The 21481-nt window shown below is 34.1% G+C and overlaps 1 protein-coding gene across 2 annotated transcripts in view; it reads right to left on the reverse strand.

Moving 5' to 3' along the window:
• Positions 1 to 21481, reverse strand: part of CRY1 (cryptochrome circadian regulator 1) — a 48646-nt gene that overhangs the window by 7992 nt on the left and 19173 nt on the right. For both annotated transcript variants that reach the window (XM_073213788.1, XM_017665473.3), the window contains exons 2-7: positions 9336 to 9444; positions 5308 to 5450; positions 2511 to 2695; positions 2023 to 2111; positions 1306 to 1446; positions 914 to 1225 (exon numbers count right to left, since the gene is read on the reverse strand). In XM_073213788.1, the coding sequence (XP_073069889.1) occupies positions 914 to 1225; positions 1306 to 1446; positions 2023 to 2111; positions 2511 to 2695; positions 5308 to 5450; positions 9336 to 9444 (979 nt within the window). The remainder of the gene's footprint in view (positions 1 to 913; positions 1226 to 1305; positions 1447 to 2022; positions 2112 to 2510; positions 2696 to 5307; positions 5451 to 9335; positions 9445 to 21481) is intronic.

Consider the following 21481-nt stretch of genomic DNA (forward strand, 5'->3'; position numbering starts at 1 on the left):
CTAGCATTATAAAGTTTAAATTTGGAATTCCTTGATCCAAAGGATAATAGAATTAAAATAACTCATTTTTATAAATTTAAACTCATTTTATAAGTGTATGTTACACATCTACCTCATGTACAACTTTATTAGGAAACAGAGGAGATAAAAAAATAGAATCTGAAGTGGTTCTTGGATGGGGGAAATTTATGATACAGACAGGAAGGTACAACACATAAATCCTGTTATGTATGCCAACCAACTGAAGTCACTAAATGTAGTATGCTTCACTTTACAAATCAGAAGTATTACTGAAAAGCTATGATGTTGAAATGAGGTGAAGTGATATGTATTTTAAAATTTGTAAAACAAATTCACTATTTTTTAAAAGTATCATTGATATGCAATCTTATGATGGCTTCAAATACACAACACAGTGGTTGAACATTCACCCCTTATTATCAAGTCCTCACCCCCTCCATTGTGGTCAGTGTCTATCAATGTAGTAAAATGTTACAGAGGCATGAACTGTACTCTCTGTGCTATACTGCCATCCCCATGACTTACCTATATTGTGACTGCGACAAATTCACTATTCTTAAGAACTCTTGGGTAAATCCTTTTGTGACAGAAATAATCACCTATAAATATATTAATCCAGTACGTCCAGAGCACTAAATCTTATAGTACTCTGGATGGCTAGGCTGGCTTAGCCATTGAAATGACTCCAGGTTAATCAAACCAGCTTTTACCATTTCTCCTGTCTGCTTACACCAGTCTGCTCCAAAAGTGTACCTGTAATGTAGGTATTGAATGCTTATCTGTTGAAACGTTGGACTGTAAATTAATCTACATAACATAACCTCTAGGAATTGTTTTCTTAAGGTATAGAGCCCTTCAAAATAAGACCATGCTACATCAGAAGAACACTTACCTTCATTCCTTCTTCCCAACTAATCCACAGGTCACCTCGTGTCAGGAAGCAAGCAACTGCATGTCTGGCTAAATGGTGAATCCAACCCTCCTGACGAAGCTGTGTCATGATGGCATCAATCCATGGAAAGCCTGTCCGGCCTTCTGCCCATTTTGCTAAAGCCTCAGGATTCTTATCCCAAGGAATCTGAACACAGATGGGGTTTCCTTCCATTTTGTCAAAACGTGGGTTATTTGTTGCTGCTGTATAGAAAAATTCACGCCACAATAGTTGCCCATAAAGGGAAAGGGGAGGAGAACTATTCTTCTTTACCTAAGATTAAAAAGCAAAGAAGTATTATCAATAATTTTTAAAAAGTGTTTTGAAAAATAAGCTCCAGTTTTAGATAATACCTTTTTGTAGAGATCTGTTAACTTAAAGTAAAATAGTCGACATGACAAGCAACCAAATCGGAGGTAAGGACTGAGTCCAGTAGGGCTAGCAAGCAGGGAATTTGCATTCATTCGAGGTCTTTCAAAGTTTGCCACCCAAGCCTGAAAACACAGAGAAAATTACACTGACAGTCTTTTCCATTTTAAGTGATTAAAATTGAGATTTTTATCTTAAAGTTACATAGTGCTTGGAGAATAAAATCTTATTATCCCAACCAGAAATAACATGTTTTAATAAAAAACAAGAAAGGATAAAAGTGAGTATCTTTTGTTTCATCTACCCTCAGTTAATACATACTCATGTGAAATAAATAACCTTCAAATTCCTAAAACAAGTTTGAGAGCATCTTCAGGTCTTTTTGGCACTGAGATAAAGGTAAAACAGAAGAACTCTATTTTAGCTCCAAAGTTACAGTCATCAGATACAACCTTGCAAAGAAAGAATAAAAGAAATAAAAGAAAGTATGGTAGTAGCTAAAAAGGAAATGATCAGAAAAGGAGAGGGAAAGGCATTTAAATGAAGAGACAGTTGTTTATTTTCAAACAGGTTTGTGCTATTTTAACCATTTCTTTCAATCCTTCTTTTTCAACAGCCTAAATCTTTTGTTTTTAAAAAAAGATTGAAACTATTTTTAAAATGCGAGTTTGGAAATATGAGCATGATCTGTATTATCATACTTTTCTTTCCAAATGCCTTTCCAAACGTGTAAGTGCTTCAGTTTCTCCACCTGGCCATACTGCAGAGGGTAAGCCATCTGTATCAAAACCTTAAAAAATAAAAAGGAAAAAAATATTATTCTGGAACTGAAATAATTTTTATTTAACCAAAATTATTGGGAGGAAAAAATTATGAAAGTAGAATAAAAATGAATTTAGGGCAAAAATAAATAAATAAATTGAGGACCCTGGATAGGTTCTTATATATACAGGACATAATAATGTAGTTTAATATTAGTTTCTTAAGTATCTTAAGGTGACAACAGATCATATAGTTATAGGACACATAACTGATGCAGAGATTTATCACTTCTTAGTTTAAAGAGTTTCTTCTCTTTTTCCTCCTTTCCTTCCCTCTTAACGCAAAATATTTTAAGTGTAAAATTGGAAGTGAGATTTTCTGAGTGATTTAACTTGTAAGCTTCACATTTATTACTGTTTACACCCACCTAGCTCTTCCAGTGAAGGGACTCCATATTTCTCATCATGGTCATCAGAGAGAGGAGTTGTGCAATTTTCTATCACTTCTGAAGTAATTGTCTCTACTGGTATCTCCAGTGGTTCCATTTTGCTGATGAGAGTCTGGAATCTTTTATAAGTAAGAGGTGGTTGTCCACCATTGAGTTCTATGATCCTGTTACAAAAGTTTGTAAAATGCAGTAAGTATAAAAAAATGATGACATATCTTGAAGGATAAGCTCTGAAAGGCTTCAAATCAGAAAACAAAATTAATCATTTAAGACTGCCAGGAGAATATTAACTTTTTATATGACCAGTAAACTTGTTAAAATGGTTAATGAATCAAAAAATCATTCTCTTAATTTTCTAGACATTTGCTAGGTATCAAAAATATATAACAAGTAATACCAAACCTTTAAGACAAAGAGTCTCTATTAAGCACCTATGAGTGGAAAAAAAAACAAATGGCTAAATTAGCCTAAAAGCAATAAAAAAATATATGGAAATGTAAAAACATATTGCAACTCAGCTCAAAGAGTCTCTTAATCATCATAAAAACTAAACCAGACAAACACTGTATCAAGGAGCAATCAGCATGTCCATTAACTAGGATTCTATATTACTATAGTGATAAACACTTGCTATTTTTCTATTGTGCTTATGCCATTGTTAAAAATGTCAGCATATAGATCATATATACATATATACACACACACACACTCTCATATATATGTGTTTTATATTTATCTCTATCACTAATTGCCTCAAGCCATACTAAAAACAAAGATTAGCATTGCTAATGGTACTTGGATTAGATATTATTTGGGAATAATTAATTATTCTTTTCACTATGGACATTTGCTTAGCATTTAGCCTTAATAGGGAATCACTGGTAAAATCCAACTCCATCACTTTATGGATCAGAAACTGAAACCTACCAAGTCAAGGTCACATAATTAAGAGCAAACCAAGGTTTTCTTAATCCAAATAGTATACATTTTTCATTATATCACATATAATTGTATGCCAATTGTATGTACAGAAAGTAATCACCATAAAAACTATTCTCTCTGCTTTTAGTAATTTTGCTTTAGTGTAAAACTTTATACGTAAGGTTGTAATGAAATTTGTCAATTGTCGTGATACTGCAATGATACTATTGAGGATACTCATAATTATATCACAGAGGCAAAAAATAACCTTAGAAAAAATGTTTTCTATATGTTACATTTTCATATGGCAGATTAGATATTGTAAACAGTTACATTCAATTCAATAAACAACCCAATTTTATGCATAACATTGAGTATTCCACTTAGAAGCAACTGCTCTTATCCTGTTTTGCCTCTAATGGGGTTCAGGGCAGGCTGCCCCAAAATACACCACTTTGACATATTATTTTGTTACTTAAGAAACAGATGGTGCAAGGACACTCTGACTCTCCTGTCTCCCTGAAAGCAAGAAATAAATTCCCCATGTAAAGTATACCCTCCCTGCACCTGGACTGTAGGAGGTACCCTTACCACCAGAGTTAGGGAATTCAGGACTGAGAAGGCTGTATAAACAACCCCTGTCATTTCATTAAGGTGCTACCCAAGCCCAAACTTCATTTCTTGTAAATTCTTCACAGGTTTATTGTTTCTTTGTCTAAAAGGTATAAAAGCTGCCTACTTTGGTCACTTCTCTCAGTCTCATATTTCTATGAGCTCCTGTATGAATTAAATTTGTTTTTCTGTTAAACTATTTTATGTCAATTTAATTATCACATCAGCCAAGGAACCTAGAAAGGAAAAAAGGCAGTTTCCCTTCCTTACATCTCCTTCTTAGTATCAGCTCCCTTAAGTTAAGAAAACTGGTAAACTAGGAGGCAGATTTATTATCAAGGATGTGACTTCTTCGCCTAATATCAATTAAGACCGTTGCTTGAATCAAACCACAATTTTTTGATATACTTAAAAAAGTGGAATGAAATTAACTAGTTTGTCATGTTACTTACAGATTAAGCTATATTAACTTGGTAAAATGTATAAATAACTAAAAAAGTAAAATAATGTAAAAGGTACATAAATTATGAGATTTCAGCACTTGTAAGGATGACAGTATACCAAATGGTAATGGTAATGAATCTTATTAACCTTCAAAACTCATAGCATATAGCACTTCCTATATTTAAACTTGATCACAGAATCTCTGTAGGATAAAGTACCACAAAGAACTGGTATTTCAAGAGAAACACTTTGAAAAATAAGACTTTATGTCATTGTTCAGAGGACTACAGTTACGCAAAGTAATACTACATACATTTGTATCTAGTCTTAAAATCCTGATAGACAAAACATACACACATGAAATTAAACAACCAAATCGTACAAAATATATCAAGGCAATTTATGGCTATATATCAGATAAACTACAAAATTGGTAGTGCTAAGAACCCAGAAAGGCAAGACCACAGTAGGCTGAATTAGAACAGTCAAGGAAAATTTTGTGATACTCTTAATAGTCCAGAAACTGAAATTCCAAGAATATATATCTAATGTACTATGTCTATAATTTTGGTATCTGTCACTGGGTAAATAAAAATCACTGCAGTTAAATAAAATGCTAAGGGTTTGACATACACTCATTTAATTCTTCCACAACTCTATTATGTATATATTGTTGTTTCCATTTTACAACTTATCTATGTAGTTAATATCAATGAACTGTACACTTAAAAATAGTTAAGATGAAAAATACTACGTTATGTGTATTTTACCATAATAAAACAAAGAAAAATAAACTTACTTGTCTAGGTCATATAATGTATGTGAAATTCGTACAATTACTTCTACACCAGCTTCAGTAGCCAGTTTCTTAATAGCTGCATCTCTCTCCTTTCCAAAGGGCTCAGAATCATACTCAATTGAAAGTTTACTAATATTCCATTCCTAAAATAAGAGACAGGGGCAAAAATGTATATAAACTTTAATTGTTTTTTCCATTATAACTACACAGGCTGGAAAAAAGTGAAAGGCTTAAAGTTTATACACGAAATGAATACATATAAATCACACTTTAAATATGCAAAAAGAAAATGAACTATGGTGGCTTTGTGATTTTTATCATATAAAAACCTTGGGCCTGGTAGTTCCCAATGGTGGGTTTTTTAAAAAATTATATAAATATTACAGTATATATCTCTATGTACACATTTTTGGACATTTTTCCTATTTCTCCTAGAAATAATTCTTTGAAAAACAATTGATGGATAAGATAAATACATTTAAAATTTTGATGGACACTGCAAAATTTTTCACCTGACATACTGAACCAATTTAGACTCTCATCAGTAGTACACCAAAGTGCTTGCTCCCCATACACTTCCCAATGAGTGGTTTCTAAGAACCTCTAATACATACACACCGTATATTCAGAAAAATAGTATCTTTCTTGAAAGTATTTAAAAATGCATACTAAGCTTGTTAATATCTGTTACCTTTAAAGAGTAAATTTAAGAGTGTAAATAAGATTATTTATTTTACATACTTATAATGTTCAGATTTGTTAGTATAATCCCATAATGCTTTTGAAACTGAAAAATAAAATTAAATTGAGAATAGGGAAGTACTATATATTTTTAAATTTTTTATTAAGGTATTATTGATATACATACACTCTTATGAAGGTTTCACATGAAAAAGCAATGTGGTTACTACATTTACCCATATTATTAGGTCCCCACCCATACCCCAATCCAATCACTGTCCATCAGTGTAGTAAGATGCCACAGATTCACTATTTGCCTTCTCTGTGCTACACTGTTTTCCCCGTGACCCCTCACACCATGTGTACTAATCATAATACCCATCAATCCCCATCTCCCTCCCTCCCGATGTGCCCTCCCACACCCCTCCCCTCTGGTAACTGCTAGTCCCTTCTTGGAGTCTGTGAGTCTGCTGCTGTTTTGTTCTTTCAGTTTTGCTTTGCTGATATACTCCACAAATGAGGGAAATCATTTGGCACTTGTCTTTCTCCACCTGACTTATTTCACTAAGCATAATATTCTCCAGCTCCATTCATGTTGTTGCAAGTGGTAGGATTTGTTTCTTTCTTATGGCTGAAAAGTATTCCATTGTGTGTACGTACCGCATCTTCTTTATCCATTCGTCTCCTTGGGTCCCTTGTGTTGGGAGATCTGTGCACCTTCGTGGCCTGAGAGACTATCTCCTTCCCCAGAGACGGGGGAAGTTTTCAGCAATAACCTCCTCAATGACACTTTCTATTCCTTTTTCTCTCTCTTCTTCTTCTGGTACCCCTATAATACCAATATTGTTCCATTTGAATTGGTCACACAGTTCTCTCAATATTTTCATTCTTAGAGATCCTTTTTTCTCTCTGTGCCTCAGCTTCTTTGTATTCCTCTTCTCTAGTTTCTATTTCATTTATTGTCTCCTCCATGGTATCGAATCTGCTTTTAAAACCTTCCATTGTATGTTTCATTTCTGACACTGTGTTCCATAATGATTGGATCTCCAACGGGAATTCATTCCTGAGTTCCTGAATATTTTTCTGTACTTCCATGAACATGTTTATGATTTTTATTTTGAAATCTCTTTCAGGAAGATTCATGAGGTTGATTTCATTTGACTCTCTGATGTATGTATGATTTTGCTTTGAACCAGGTTCCTTTTATGTTTCATATTTGTATGTGGTGCCCTCTAGTGCCCATAAGCTTTACACTCTGGAGCTACTCAGCCCCTGGAGCAATGTTGGGGGTTGCAAGGAAGCGGCATTGGTGCCTGTGGGGAGGAAAGAGCTGTTTCCTGCTTCCCGGCTGCTATGCCTGTTTCTACTGCCAGAACCAGTAGGCCAGCACACAGGTATAAGCCTCTATGCTTTGGGTTTGTAGATGCTGTAGGCAGGGCTTCCATCTGGCTGGCCTAATGCCAGAGCAGTTTGCTGGTTTGCGAGCCAGGTGCAGGCTGGCTAGGAGGAAGGCGCAGCAGGCTGTGTATCACGGAGGAGGGCCTTGGAGCTGCGTAGCCAGCCAGCGGCCTAGAGCTCCTGAAGATCATGAAAGTTCCCAACCTGCTCGGCAGAGTGCACCTGGGCAACTTTGTTTACTTGTCCTTTCTCCTGAGCAGAAAGGTCTGTGCAGTCCTGCCCCTTTAGCAGCCCTCTTGCTGTTAGCAAGTCTCTCAGACTGCCTGTCTTCTGTCCCAGAGCAGCCGGATATGGATCCCTGTTTTCCACAAGCATCTGAAATCTCAGTCTCTCCAGGTACTCTGCCTTTCTTAGCTTTGCAACCCATCAGAGCACCATGCAATTTAGGTCTGTGCTCCCAGAGCAGATCTCCAGAGCTAGGTGTTCAGTAGTCCCAGGACTCCACTCCCTCCCCTCTCTGTTTTTCTTCCTCCCCCTGGTGAGCTGGGGTAGGGGAAAGACTTGGGTCCTGCCGGGCCATGGCTTTGGTACATTACCCTGTTTCATGAGGTCTATTCTTTTCTCCAGGTATATGCAGTCTGGCACAGCCCTCTTTCCTGTTGCTCTTTCAGGATTAGTTGCATTAATTATATTTTTGTATTATATGCGGTTTTAGGAGGAGGCCTCTGTTCCACCTCTCACACCGCCATCTTTAATCATCTTCCTAGGTTAAGTTCTAATTCTACGTAGCTACAGTAGTGAACAATCTTTGGTAAATTTTCACTAGCCAAAACTGTTACATTAGCCAAACCCTAAACATTAAATGTTTTTTTTTCATACCAGTGAAAAAAGGCCAGACAGTATTGATTTGATTCCCAACACCGGGGACATTCTCATTTAAGGAAAGCAACTGTTATCTTCTGCATTAGATATAGAGACACTGCTATTATAAAAATTTGATGAGTGAAACAGCTGCAAGAAAAAAGCAGATATATGTTAGAAATTCTAATGGTAGTAAATAGGAAGGAATGGATAAAAAAAAAAGACAGCCAAGAAACTCAGCTTTTGGTTTGAGCACTTTCATGAGCTGTTGTATGACCTTGGTCAACTCTCAACTCATTTAATCTTCCTAGCACTAATTTATTTCATTTGGAGAAAAAGGAAGAAATAAGACTAGAAGATCTTAAAGACTGTACCAAGTTTAAAAAGACAGCAACTATAATTTTGTATTACTACTAGCATGTCATATTGGCATAGTCCTTCAGTCCAGAAGTCCTCTTCTAAGAATTATCCCACAAATATACTGGCACATGTGAGCAAAGATATGTATTTTGGACAGTATTACTTGTACTAAGAAAAGACCTGTGGAAAATAACTAAATGTTCAGTAGAAAGCTAGTTAAATAAATTATAGCATATCTACACAATGGGACTCTCTGAAGACATTTAAAAGACTGAGGACATAATACGGAACAATCTCCAAAATAAAGGTTAGGTGTATAAAGCATGGCACAGAATGGTATAGTGTGTTCTCATCTTGGTTTTAAAAAAGGGAGATGGTAACATACATACAGACAGATATATGTATATATTTATCTACACATACACCACACACATACACATTATTTTTTATGCAAGTAATATTTCTAACAAATACGCAAGAAACTGGTAGTAGTTTTTGCTTCTAAGAAGGGAAAGAACAGATTAAGGGAGAAGAAAGATTTAATTTTTCATTGTAAACCACTTTTTTCATTGGCTGATTTTACCATCAGTAACTTTTTTTAAATGAAGAAATAAACCCATGAAAATACTTCCCACACTTTAAATTACCCAAAATACCTTCCTTATTTACCAAATATCTATCTTTTCTGACAAAAGATTATTATTTTATGCAAAGATTTTTCAAATTACCTTGAAAAGCCTGGGAAACACATCTGCTGGTTGTCCACGAATCACAAACAGACGAGAGTTTAATTTTCGCAGATTAGCATCAAGATCTTCAAGACACTGAAGCAAAAATCTAGAGGAAAATAGTATTAAAATTCTTGAAAATATGTATTAGGAGATATAAATTATTGCAAAATCATGTTATTCTAAGAGTTGAAATGCCAACCCCATCACCTTTTTACCTCTGATACATAAATTACTATTTCCAGAAACCATAGTTATAATTTAAAAGAATTACAGCACAAGTTTTTCAGTGTTTTAATGAGTTCCTAAATTAAATCACTTTCGTTAATAGTGACTTTAGCAAAAGTTTAATTTGTAAGCATAAAAATTTACATAAATAATTAAATAAATTGATCTTATCTTTTAAGCTCGATGAAATGAATTCAACTTTATACAGAAAAGCCATCTAGAAAAATCTAGAATATTTTCTACTGGGAAAAAAAAAGATAAAATCCTATTTAATCACTCTGAGTAAGTGAATAATTTAAGAATCTGCATACTTTATTAGGGGATACTGTAATCATCTGAGAAAAAACATAATACCCATTTTTAAGTTTGTAATCTAATTAAAGGAACTGATAATAAAAAGATGTTATGTGGCATTAACTCTCTAGGTATAGAGAATGTCAGATTACTTTTTTAAAAAAGGGTTTCATGAGGCAGGTGAGGCTACAGATCTTTTTCAATGAAATAATAATAGGCTTACGCATGATAGGTATTTGGGGAAATTTTGGGGCAGTACTGTAAGACTGTTTACTGTGCATCTTCTATTGTGAAGAAATGGAGCATTCCCAAGAGTAATCCGAAAGAGTTATCACCCCTGCAAGATTCAACCTCATTGTTTGCCTCATGTTAATTTTGTCTAACAATTCATCTAGATTCTGTTCCTCTCAGCTGGACATATTATTTCTTCTCTATTTTGCTTCTTTTATGTTTTTGATTTTAAGGTTAAATATTTGTCTTCCTTTCCCTAGGCCATGTGATGTTTGAGAATACTGATGATGTCTTACTTATAAAGGGGAGTGGTTAAACTGAAAGAGAAGGCATAAATAAACTGTCCGATACGGTAGCCACGGAGACACATGTAGCCATTTAAATTTAAATTAAATTAAATTAAAATAATTCAGTTCCATAGTCACATTTGCCACATTTCAAGGCCTTTCAACAGCTACATGTGTGGCTAGTAGCTGCTATACTGGACAGCACAGGTAAAAAACATTTCCACCATTGCAGAAAGTTCCATTGGACAATGTTGTTCTAGTAAATAAGGTTCTTCAGTCTAGATCACTTTGTTCTCTTTGCCCATTCTGATCTCATCATTTTACTGAGAAAGTTTTGTTTATTTTTTACAACTGTAGTTACTAGTAACATCAGTACACCTAAACAGGTTTGATACTCTTACCCCTTTAGCAGTCATCTCTCTGAGCTTGGACAGTGCTATATTTACAAGGATGTTGAAGACATTCCATTATTTCAACTTAGGAAGTCTCATAGTTGTCATTAAATAGGAAACAAACTTTCCTATCTTCACACTTACATTTTATCATGTCCCTTTTCTGTCTTGGTTTGGAATCATCTTCCTCACTTTATCTCTAGCCCAACCCACCACTACCAACATGAAAATGTTTGGGGAGAGAAGATAGTTTTTGTTATAGCAATATAAGCATCTGTGTTTTTTAAAACTATCCATAACTATAAATAATTTATCATGCTTGGTGATAAATGTTTACTGAGAAGCATTAGTTTTACGAATTTGCTTAGCAAAAGAGTTTTTAGACATTGTACTAAATAAAAAAACTAAGAAGTCAAATGATCCATCAATTTCTTAAATTTAAACAGTACAAACTAAAATATTCTGGGAACATAATCCAAGGCAGAGATAATCCTCAAATCTCTTTTGTACCATTAGTTTCAGTATCTTCTCTACTAGAGCTTATAGGAAGTAGCAAGAATTCTCCATATTCAACTTTTTGGTGGAAATGTTTCTATGTGGCACAAGCAGGTCAGTGATGACAGTAAGATGGGAAAAGAATACAAAGGCCTTGATTCATTCCTAAAATGAACAAGCTTGGGTTAATAATTGGCTCTTTATTTCTCCTTTTTTGTTCACAGGCTGAATAACTATTCTTAATGCTTTTCAGTAAACACCCTATAAACCAAACAAACATTCTACAGAATGACATGGGGACTGAAGCAATGTGTTATAGTGAAAGGAATTTTGTAACTAAGGTAATTTTTTTTGGCACTTCATCAAACAAAGGAACAGAAATTATATTTTTAAGTATGGGTTTTTTTCCTCCACAGATGTTACTGATGGTGTTTTTCTTCCATAATATCATGTTTTTCTCTCATGGATGTTATCATTTACATGACTGTAATTTGACATAAAAGTCACAAATTTAGTAGACTCAAATATAGGTATTTAAAAAAGAATACAGTACTCTGTATTCAAATATTTTTAGTAGAAAAGATCTGTGAAAAGAAAAGAAACAAGCCAGAGACGGGTAAGATTCCTCAAGGGAGGAACAACCTAAGACAGGCACAGTTGCAGGGGGGCCATCAGGTGAGAAATTGGGGATCAACAGAGGTGAGGCTTAGAACCTCACCCCCCCCTGTTTTGAGAGAAATCTTCTGCATCCATGGATGTTTTATTGCCCTTGTCTAGCTTGGATTAACACATAGTCTACAGGCACACACCTGATCATCTACATTTGCTCTCTTACAACACTAAACTATGTTTTCTACCTTTATCTTGCATCTACCTACCACTTCAGCATTTTATTAAAAAATAATAATAATAACAATAATAAAGGGAGAAATGTGGGATTCACATATAAATCAAGTATAAAAATCAAACGAATATTCATATTTGACCTGATTGTTTATAGTTCATAATGCGTGATCAAAACCAAAAGTTTTTGTGATGACTGCCCTTGTACTGTTCACCATGTAAGAACTTATTCACTATGTAAGAATTTGTTCACCATGTAAGAACTTGTTCGTTATGCTTCAGAAGATTGGAGACTGATGAGAATTAGGCTGGGGGTGGATTAATGATTGTGCATTGAGTATTGACTCCCCTATACAGAATTTTATTGTTGTTAACAACCATTTGATCAATAAATATGAGAGATGCCCTCTCAAAAAAAAAAAAAAGAAAAGAAACAGAGCAGAATGGAGAACACACAGTGATCCCGTCCTCTGTTATAAGGCTTTTTGCACTATGACTTTTAAAACTATATGCATATATTGTTTTGATAAAATATAATTTACTTGGCATGTATCTATGTTATGTGTACATAAATAAGTACCTGGGAGGCTACTTACCAAGCTATCAATAATAGATACCCTTGCAGACTGGGAGTTTGGGGCAGGGGTAAAGAAGAAACGCACACTTTTTTTGTATTTCATAAAAAGGCATAATATTGATAATAAGCATACACTCTTTCAGAGTAGAAAACAGAAATACTATACTGTAAACCTAGTACATAGTGAACATCTTTTCAAAGCAAGAGACATAATTATATGGCATCAATTTTTGTGATTTCACAGTATTCCACTGCAGAGAGGTCCCATAATTTAACAAGTCTATTAAAAAATTTACTATCTTTCAATCTTGAAAAGTACTGATTTCCTCATCTGTAAAACTGGGATAGTAATAGGAACCATACCACAGCATTGTTGTATCAAACAAATATACGCGAAGTTCTCAGAACAGTGTCTGCCCCACAGTCAGCATGATTACACAAGTGTTACCCATTATTTTTCAGTCCTCTCTTTTCTACCACTTCTATTCTTGCTATAAAAATTCTAGTCCTTATTATCTGTCTGGCATTATTTACTGCAATGCCTTAAAATAGATCTTGCCTACCAAGAATATTTCTCCACTTTAATCCATTTTATACATTATACCAAATCTTCCTGAGGCGTACTTGGCTGTATAAAGGTCTTCAAGATTCATTCCCTATAGAGTAAGGAACAAATTATGTTGCTTGGCCACTAATTTAGGATTCCAGATTCATTCCTTATCAATCCCCTTTCCCTCCTACCAAACCAAACTACTGTACTTCTCTTTCCCCACACTCAATCTCCTGGAATTTGCTCCATGTTTTTTCTTTGGCCTGGAATACCTTTGCTAATTTCCACGTCTTCAAGTTCATATTCTGCTCATCTTCACTACTCCAGCTGAAAGCAATTTCTCCATCCTCCGAACTGTCAAAGGACATAATGTACCTCACCCTACAGAATATATATATATCATCTCCTGATCAATTTCAAATTAAATATCTAGGTCTCATTTTTAACTACAGTTTTTTTTAACCTGTACTATGGTTTCTACATTTAGGAAACAAATCTTATCATGTACTTTATACAATTTGTTGAAAAGATTAGAAATAGTATAAAACGACCTAGTACAGTCATTACCACCTGGTAGATACGCCCTAAGCATAAGTTATAATTATTATCCCTTGGGAATAATTTATATGCTTGAAAAAGGTAACATGTATTTCTATGTGTATATACCTGAGCATGACAACAGAAGGCAATTAATTAGTTAGATCCCTACATCTATATGCAGATCGTCTTCTGCTCCTAACTTGCCCTGAATGTGACTTTGAATAAAAGTGTGATAAAAATTTTTCCCAGTGACAAGCAAATGTCAATGTGAATATATATAAAATTTTAGTGCTGAATGGATATTACTTGAAAGGGTGCTATATAAAGTCTAACCTTTCATATTTTACCCTCAACTGGGAAGACTAAGTTCTGTCAGAGGTCAGATTCAATGTGTTTCAGAGAACACACCAATTGCAACCTTTATGCATTACACCACAGAACAGGCATTGAATGGAGTGATTCAATGTAATACACTGAAAATATACAAGGTACACTTTTAACAATAACATATTTTCAGACCTTCTACCATCTGGCACCTCACTGTTTTCTTGAAACTATACCCATTTTAAGGCTTAGTTAATAATGCTATTAACTACATGCAACAAGTTGGTTTTTAAATAGGCCAAATGGTAGTTAAACTCACTATATCATTTTGAATAATTATATTGCCTATACAGAAACACAGTTTTCATGTCACATAATTACAATACTAATTGCACCACTTCAAAATAAATAGAAGAGGTGTTAGGTGAGAAAATATATTTCTTCACTTTAAGTATATTAAGGACTTTTTTTTTTTTAACCTGCAGAGATAAACTACCTATTGCCTTTAGAAAAACTTCACATGGAGTGAGTTTCCTTATACCATCTCCAAAAGATGATTTCAACATGAATCAACAGAAATAGTTTCTTAAATTAGGTCACTGCTATAGCAACCAGTGGGCGGTTTGGTATACTCCCATCATAATGACCTACTTTGCAGCCTGTGCTAGAACAGCTTTATATAACAAGAATTTCTAGTTCTGTCTATAAAATAGTCTAAAAAAGGCAATGGTAAGATACAACATAATTCCATTGCTACTGAAAATAAGGCAGTCTGAATTAACATGTATTATATCAGAAGTAAGCCATCTGGTCCGTACTTCAGTTTATAAAATATATCTTATTGTATGCTCCACAATGAAAACTACATGTAGAATATCTAAACTAAAACACTTCATTGCTGACACTACAGAACTGACTTAAAGGATATAAATTAAGATCATTAAAACCACATGCAAAATATATTCTCGATTCCTCCACATGAAACAACAGAGTTAAATTTTTAAAAATAAAGTTCTGGATATATTAATTAAAGAAAACAAAATGGAGAGTCTCAGTCATTAACCAAAGTCTGTGGAGTTTTATTAGAAATTTAAAAATTATAAATAGCAGTTTGTCTCTCTATAAATCGAATAAAGTTTACATATGCTTTTTTTCCCAATTTGTAACAAATTTTTAGTGCTTTCATCTAACTTAATCATTATTCAAATTGTCAGAATATTTGTGATACACATTTTCCCTAAAGAGAATAGTTAAATGTTCAGTGAAGATTCAATATATATTTTAAAAGCAAGTTATATATTTTGCCAGGCTTTAATGGTCATAAACCAGTGAATCTATACATGACATAATGTCACTTTTAATAACAAATACTTTTGAAATGCCCTCTTTTAAATTCCAAAATGAGACTCCTAAATAATATAATGTATCTATACACACAATTTTAAAGCATTAATAGACTGCTCTAATGTAATATATGAGAGAAATTAAAGAAAAGTCATTTATATTTTTAAAAGAAGTAACATGTACTTTTATATGTAAATATCTGGGCATGACATAAGAAGGCAATGAATTGGTTGGATGTTTACACCTACACACAGGATCATTTAAAATTCAACAGCTACAAAAACAGACCAATCACAGTTGTTTTGTTGGTTACTAAAACACCATACATTGTTGATATTTTCTATAATGCTGAGTAAGATTTCTAAGATCACTAAAACCACATGCAAAATATCTTCTTCAGTCCTCCTTTGTTTAGACAAAACAAAGCATAATCTTTCTTTGATTTATATAGGGGATAAATATGTTCAGGAAAACTCAATACACATTAAAATGGGGTGGAAAAATACCCAGTTTTTACATATAAAAATGGACTTAGGCTCTAAATTCAGAAAATTATAAAGAAGTTTTTCACTTACACAAAACATCTGGTAAAATATTTGAAAGTTCTGCGGGACTGAGGACAACTACTTATACTGAGAGACTATCCTGAGCATTGTAAGAAGTCTTGTATTCTTGGCCTCTTCTCACTATTTCTACTAGTACCCTCTAATCATTGTGATGAACAAAAATGCCCCCCAAATTCCAAAACACCTTCTAAGTAGTGATACTATTCATTACACAATTTCACTGATTTGAGGGATACAGGATAAATGATAGGAGATTCCAATACTCCAGAAGTTTATAACCTAGAAAAAAAACTTGAAAATGTACATGGTGTACATGAATACAACAAACTGCAACATGTATTATGAGAGACAAATACAGGTACCATGATTATCTTTTGAAAAATCAGGAGGGAGAAATCACTTCTGAAGGTTTTTTGGAGATGGGGAGAAATTTAGGCAAAAATTTTAAGGACGTGGTGACGGTAGGTAGAAAGAGGCCTTGTATTATTAATATGATCAATAGCTGGAAGCTGTGAGGGGCAGTCTTGACCACAGGACTGTAACCTCCTAAAAGACTGGGACTAGGCCTTGCTTACCACTTCCCAGTGTCCAGACAATGCCTGACATGTACCAGAGTTCAAAAAAAATTTATCTAATGACTAAACAAATAAATTAATGAAGGCAGGAGAAAGGGATTTTTAAGACTTGGTTCAATAGTCAATGGCAAAGTAAGAAACATTAAAGGGGAAAAAAATTCTCAGAATGTCTATTGTACTAGGTACTTCATATACCATGTTCCCAACAACTTAACAAGGTAATTCATTTTAAAAATGATGAATCTGTCAAGCATAATATAAGTTGGTTACCAGGGTAGTAGTACACCATAGAGAATAAAGCCAATGATTCTGTAACATCTTCCTATGTGGACAGACAGTAACTGCACTAGTTGGGATGCGGATTTAAGAATATGGGTAACTGTTGAACCACTGTGTTGTATACTTGAAACCAACATAAGACTGTACATTAACAATACTTCAATAAAAAAAAGATACATCTGAAATTCATCAAGAACATTTTCCAAAGTAACTCAGCTAAGCAATGAAGTAAAAATTTTTATTTGGATGAGTTGGGCTCCAAACCCATGTACTTTGTACTATATAATGCTACTTTATACAGGATATATAATAATCTAGAATGTTTTAGGAAAATTAATATGACAATTTTAAGGAAACAAAAATGACTAGAATAGTCTTTTGCCTTCAAGATGGGTGATGACCATGTATGTCAATTAAGGTAGATTATGTTAGGTTATACTGAGGTAAAATCCCTAAAGCTCAATGTCTTCAAATAACTAAAGTTTATTTCTCACTCATGCTGCATCTACTGCAGATCAGCCACGACATTTCTGCTCACATTTGATTGGTCAAGCAGTTCATATGGCCAAGCCAGACATCAAGAAGGCAGAAGGCATAAACCTCCTACAGGAAGTGACAATGAATAATTAATAGTAATAACATCTATCATAATACCTAAACCAACATTGCTATGACAATATATATGATATATATTAGATATATCATAATATCTAAACCAACATTCACATACCATATGGTGAATTTCTTAATGAAGGGTAAGAGTATATTATGGCAGTACAGAAGAAGTCTAATCCTGCATATCAGGACAAGGGAAAATAAACATGGAAGGGCATGAGGAAGAAAACATTTGAGTAGAGTTTGGAATCAATAGGTATTGATCAAGAGGATAAAATAGGAAAGGGCAACCAAAGCAGAGAAAATGGTATTCCTTAAATCAAGGAGTTCATAAGAACTGTGGGTGTGTGGAGGGGGTGGGATGACTAGCAGAATGACTAAAAGAATCATAATTTTTAATACTAAGATGTGTATTCTCCCTAATACAAGTGTTAACATTTCAAAATATACTCTAAATCAATGTCAAAAGAAACCTACCAACTTCTATTGCTGACCATACATTGGACTAAGATATCCTAACAGGAACACCCTCAAAACAAACAACAACAAAAACAGAATTCACTGACTGGACTGCCCTGAAAGTAAGGAGTCGTAAGTTATAAGAGGTCAGGCAGGTTGCTAAAGTCAGCTTCAGCCTTGAAGATTTTTATAGAGCCCTGGAAACCCTGAACTGAATCCAGGTTAAGACAGGAGATAAAGCCCAAGGCCCATCCAAGGTGAGGAAGCTAGCAATGGACTCAGAAGCTCCATGCACTGTTCAAGCTTAAGAAGACATAAACCTTAAGTCACAGAATAGGACAGCAAGGAAACTTGCCTTTTTCTACTCAGTCTGGGTTGAAAGAAAATAAAATCTCCCATTCCTGAAAAGAAAGGGAAAAAATAGTAACCTTACAGTGGAGTGGAGAAACCTGGCAAACACTACCTTAACCACATGATCAGAGTAAACATCAGTGATAAGTCAATCAGATTGATATACATATCCTGATAAGATATGATGAGAAGAACATTTCACTACTTTTGTGGTACTTTCCACAAAATTCCTAATCCCAGCCTAATCATGAGAAAAAAATCAGACAAACATAAACTGAGAGCTGTTCTACAAAATACATGACTGGTACTCAAATTCATTAAAGTCATAAAAAACAAGGAAAGCCTGAAAAACTGTCACAGAGAGAGCAGGCTAAGGAAACATGGCTAAATTCAATGTGGTGCCTTGGATGGGATCCTGGAACAGAAAAAGAACACTAGGGGAAATCTGAATAAAGTCTGCAGTTTAGTTAGTGCTACTGTTTCTTAGGTTTGATAAAAATTACAGTGGTGATACAGGATGTTAACACTAGGGGAAACTGGGCACAGAGTACATGAACTCTGTACTATCTTTATACATTTTCTATAAATCTAAAAGTATTTTTTAAATAAATTTATTTTTTAAATCCTCGTTCTCTCACCCTCAGTAAAATAGATAATCTCAATGCAAATTTATGGAAGTTAAGTGGTCCCAAACACTTTAAGTAGATGATTGCATTTAAAATGGTCCCACGTTGGTTGTGATTTAAGATAACTGTTAAAAGAAATTACATAAGAGAATGAAACGGATTACTGTCTAACCTCATATACAAAAGTAAACTCAAAATGGATTAAAGACCTAAATATAAGACATGAAACTATAAAACTCAGAAGAAAAACATAGGCAAAAATCTCTCAGACATAAGCATGAGAAATTTTTTTCTGGACATGTCTCCCCAGGCAAGGGAAACAAAATAAAAAAATGAACAAGTGGGAATACATGAAACTAAAAGGTTTCTGTACAGATAAGAACACTCTCAACAAAACAAAAAGGCAACCTACAGTAATGGAGAATATATTCATAAATGATTTATCCTACAAGGGGTTAACATCTAAAATATATGAAGAACTTATATGCCTCAATACCAAAAAAACAAATAGCCCTATTAAAAAATGGGCAGAGGACCTGAACAAATATTTTTCCAAAGAAGAAATATAGATGGCCAACAGGCACATGAAAAGATGCTCCACACTGCTAATCATCAGGGAAATGTAAATCAAAACCACAATAAACTATGCTTCAATTAAAAAAAATTTTTTTTATTACAAATCCTTTCTGCATTCTCAACTTCAATCCATGACTCAATTTCCATATAAGTGCTCCACCAAAAACCAATCACAAAATACTCTAGGAAACAAGAATTTAATCTGAGTTGCATAATGAGAGGCCTGAAGATGATGAGAATTTTCCAGAAATCGTAAAACATACCAGTTCAAGAAGTTCATGAATCCCAAACAAGGTAAGAGAGAGGGAATGGGCAGGGGATAGGGAGTGGGACAGAGAGGGGGGAAGTAAAGACAGAAATAAAGAACAGATAGAAATGGGCAGAGATACAAAGAAGGGGAGGTAAGTGACAGTGACAGAAGAACTACATCTAGATGTATCATGCTGAAACTACACAAAACTAATGACAAAGATATATAAAGTAGAGAACATTATACACAATAAGTAGAGAATATTTATTCAAATATACATGGAATGTTAATGAAAATTGACCCTATACTAGGTCATAACACTGTATTCAAATTTAGAAGAATTAGTGTAATTCACATATTCTGAAATTAAAAAACATTTTCTAAACAATTTATGGGACAACGATCATAAGTATTTTAGAAAATATCTAGAACTGAATAATAAGAAAATACATTTAAGATATGCAGAATGCTAAACAAAAAAGTGGTATTAGAAGAAAATGTATAGGCTTAAATGCTTTTATTAGAAAAAAAGACTTGAAATTGGGTTAGGAAAACAGCATAATAAATCCTAAAAAAATAGGAAGAAGGAAATGATAAGGAAGAGAAATTAGTGAAAATAGAACAGAAATACAGAACAGAACTACAGCCAAACTTCATTACTTAAAGGGAAAATATAAACCTTTGACAAGATAAGTTAAGGGGAAAAAATGGGAGAGGGCAAAATAAGCAATTTTAAGAATAAAAAAGGGATGTAACATCAGATACTGCCAGAATTAAACAGATAGTAAGATAGTACAAACAATTTTATGCAAATAAATTTGAAAACATAGATAAAATGGATTAATTCCTTACTAAAATTGACTCAAGAATTTAAAACTTACCAAAACTGACCCAAAAGCTGTTAATAGGGCTAGGAATCAATAGTAAATAATGAGGGACCAATAATGAATCAATCTTTCTCTTCTATAATTTGGTAAAAATGTTAAAGAAGTAAATAAATAAATACATAATATCAGAATGTAATAAATGCCATAATAAATAAAACAGGGCAGAGAGATAAAAAATGAAAAGTGAGAAATGTGGAGGAGATGGGGCAATTACTTTCCATATGGAATGGTCAGAATAGGCCTCTCTGAGGAGGGCATTGTAGGAATGAGCCCTGTCAAAGTGTAAGAGAATAATGTTCTGAGAAGCAGAAAGTGCAAACACCCTAGAAACCACAGGAGGCTCTGAGCATAGGATCAAGGTTTTTAAAATATTGCTTTGGCTTCCACATGGAAAAGACTGGGAAGGCTGGTGATAAAAAAAAGTAAATAGAGAAGTTAGGAGGCTACTGGCTGTAGTTCTGCAAAAGCCATAATAATTGGTGAAGGCCTAGGCCGGGTGTTGTGAAGAAAAAAAGAAATGAAAGAAAGATGGCTCCTAGGTTTTTGCAGAGAAGCAAGGTGAATGTTGCCATTTATTGTGATATAGAGAAACCATGGGAAGTGGAGGAGCTAGGGGCAAAACCAAGCTTAAGATGCTTATTTGGAATCTGAGTAAAAATGCTGGATACATGGGCCTGGAACTCAAGATGGAGGTGAAGGAAGAAGTCGTGATAGGAAATCATGAGGTATTCAAGTACGTGACTAGATGAGATCACCTAAGGAGTAAATGTGGATAAAGAAGTGAGCAGGAGAATCAAGACCTAGAATTCTACTTTCTACAAAAGCTGTAAAATCTAATGTACATTTATGTATGTATT

This window comes from Manis javanica, chromosome 10, assembly GCF_040802235.1.
Source record: "Manis javanica isolate MJ-LG chromosome 10, MJ_LKY, whole genome shotgun sequence".
NCBI lineage: Eukaryota > Metazoa > Chordata > Mammalia > Pholidota > Manidae > Manis > Manis javanica.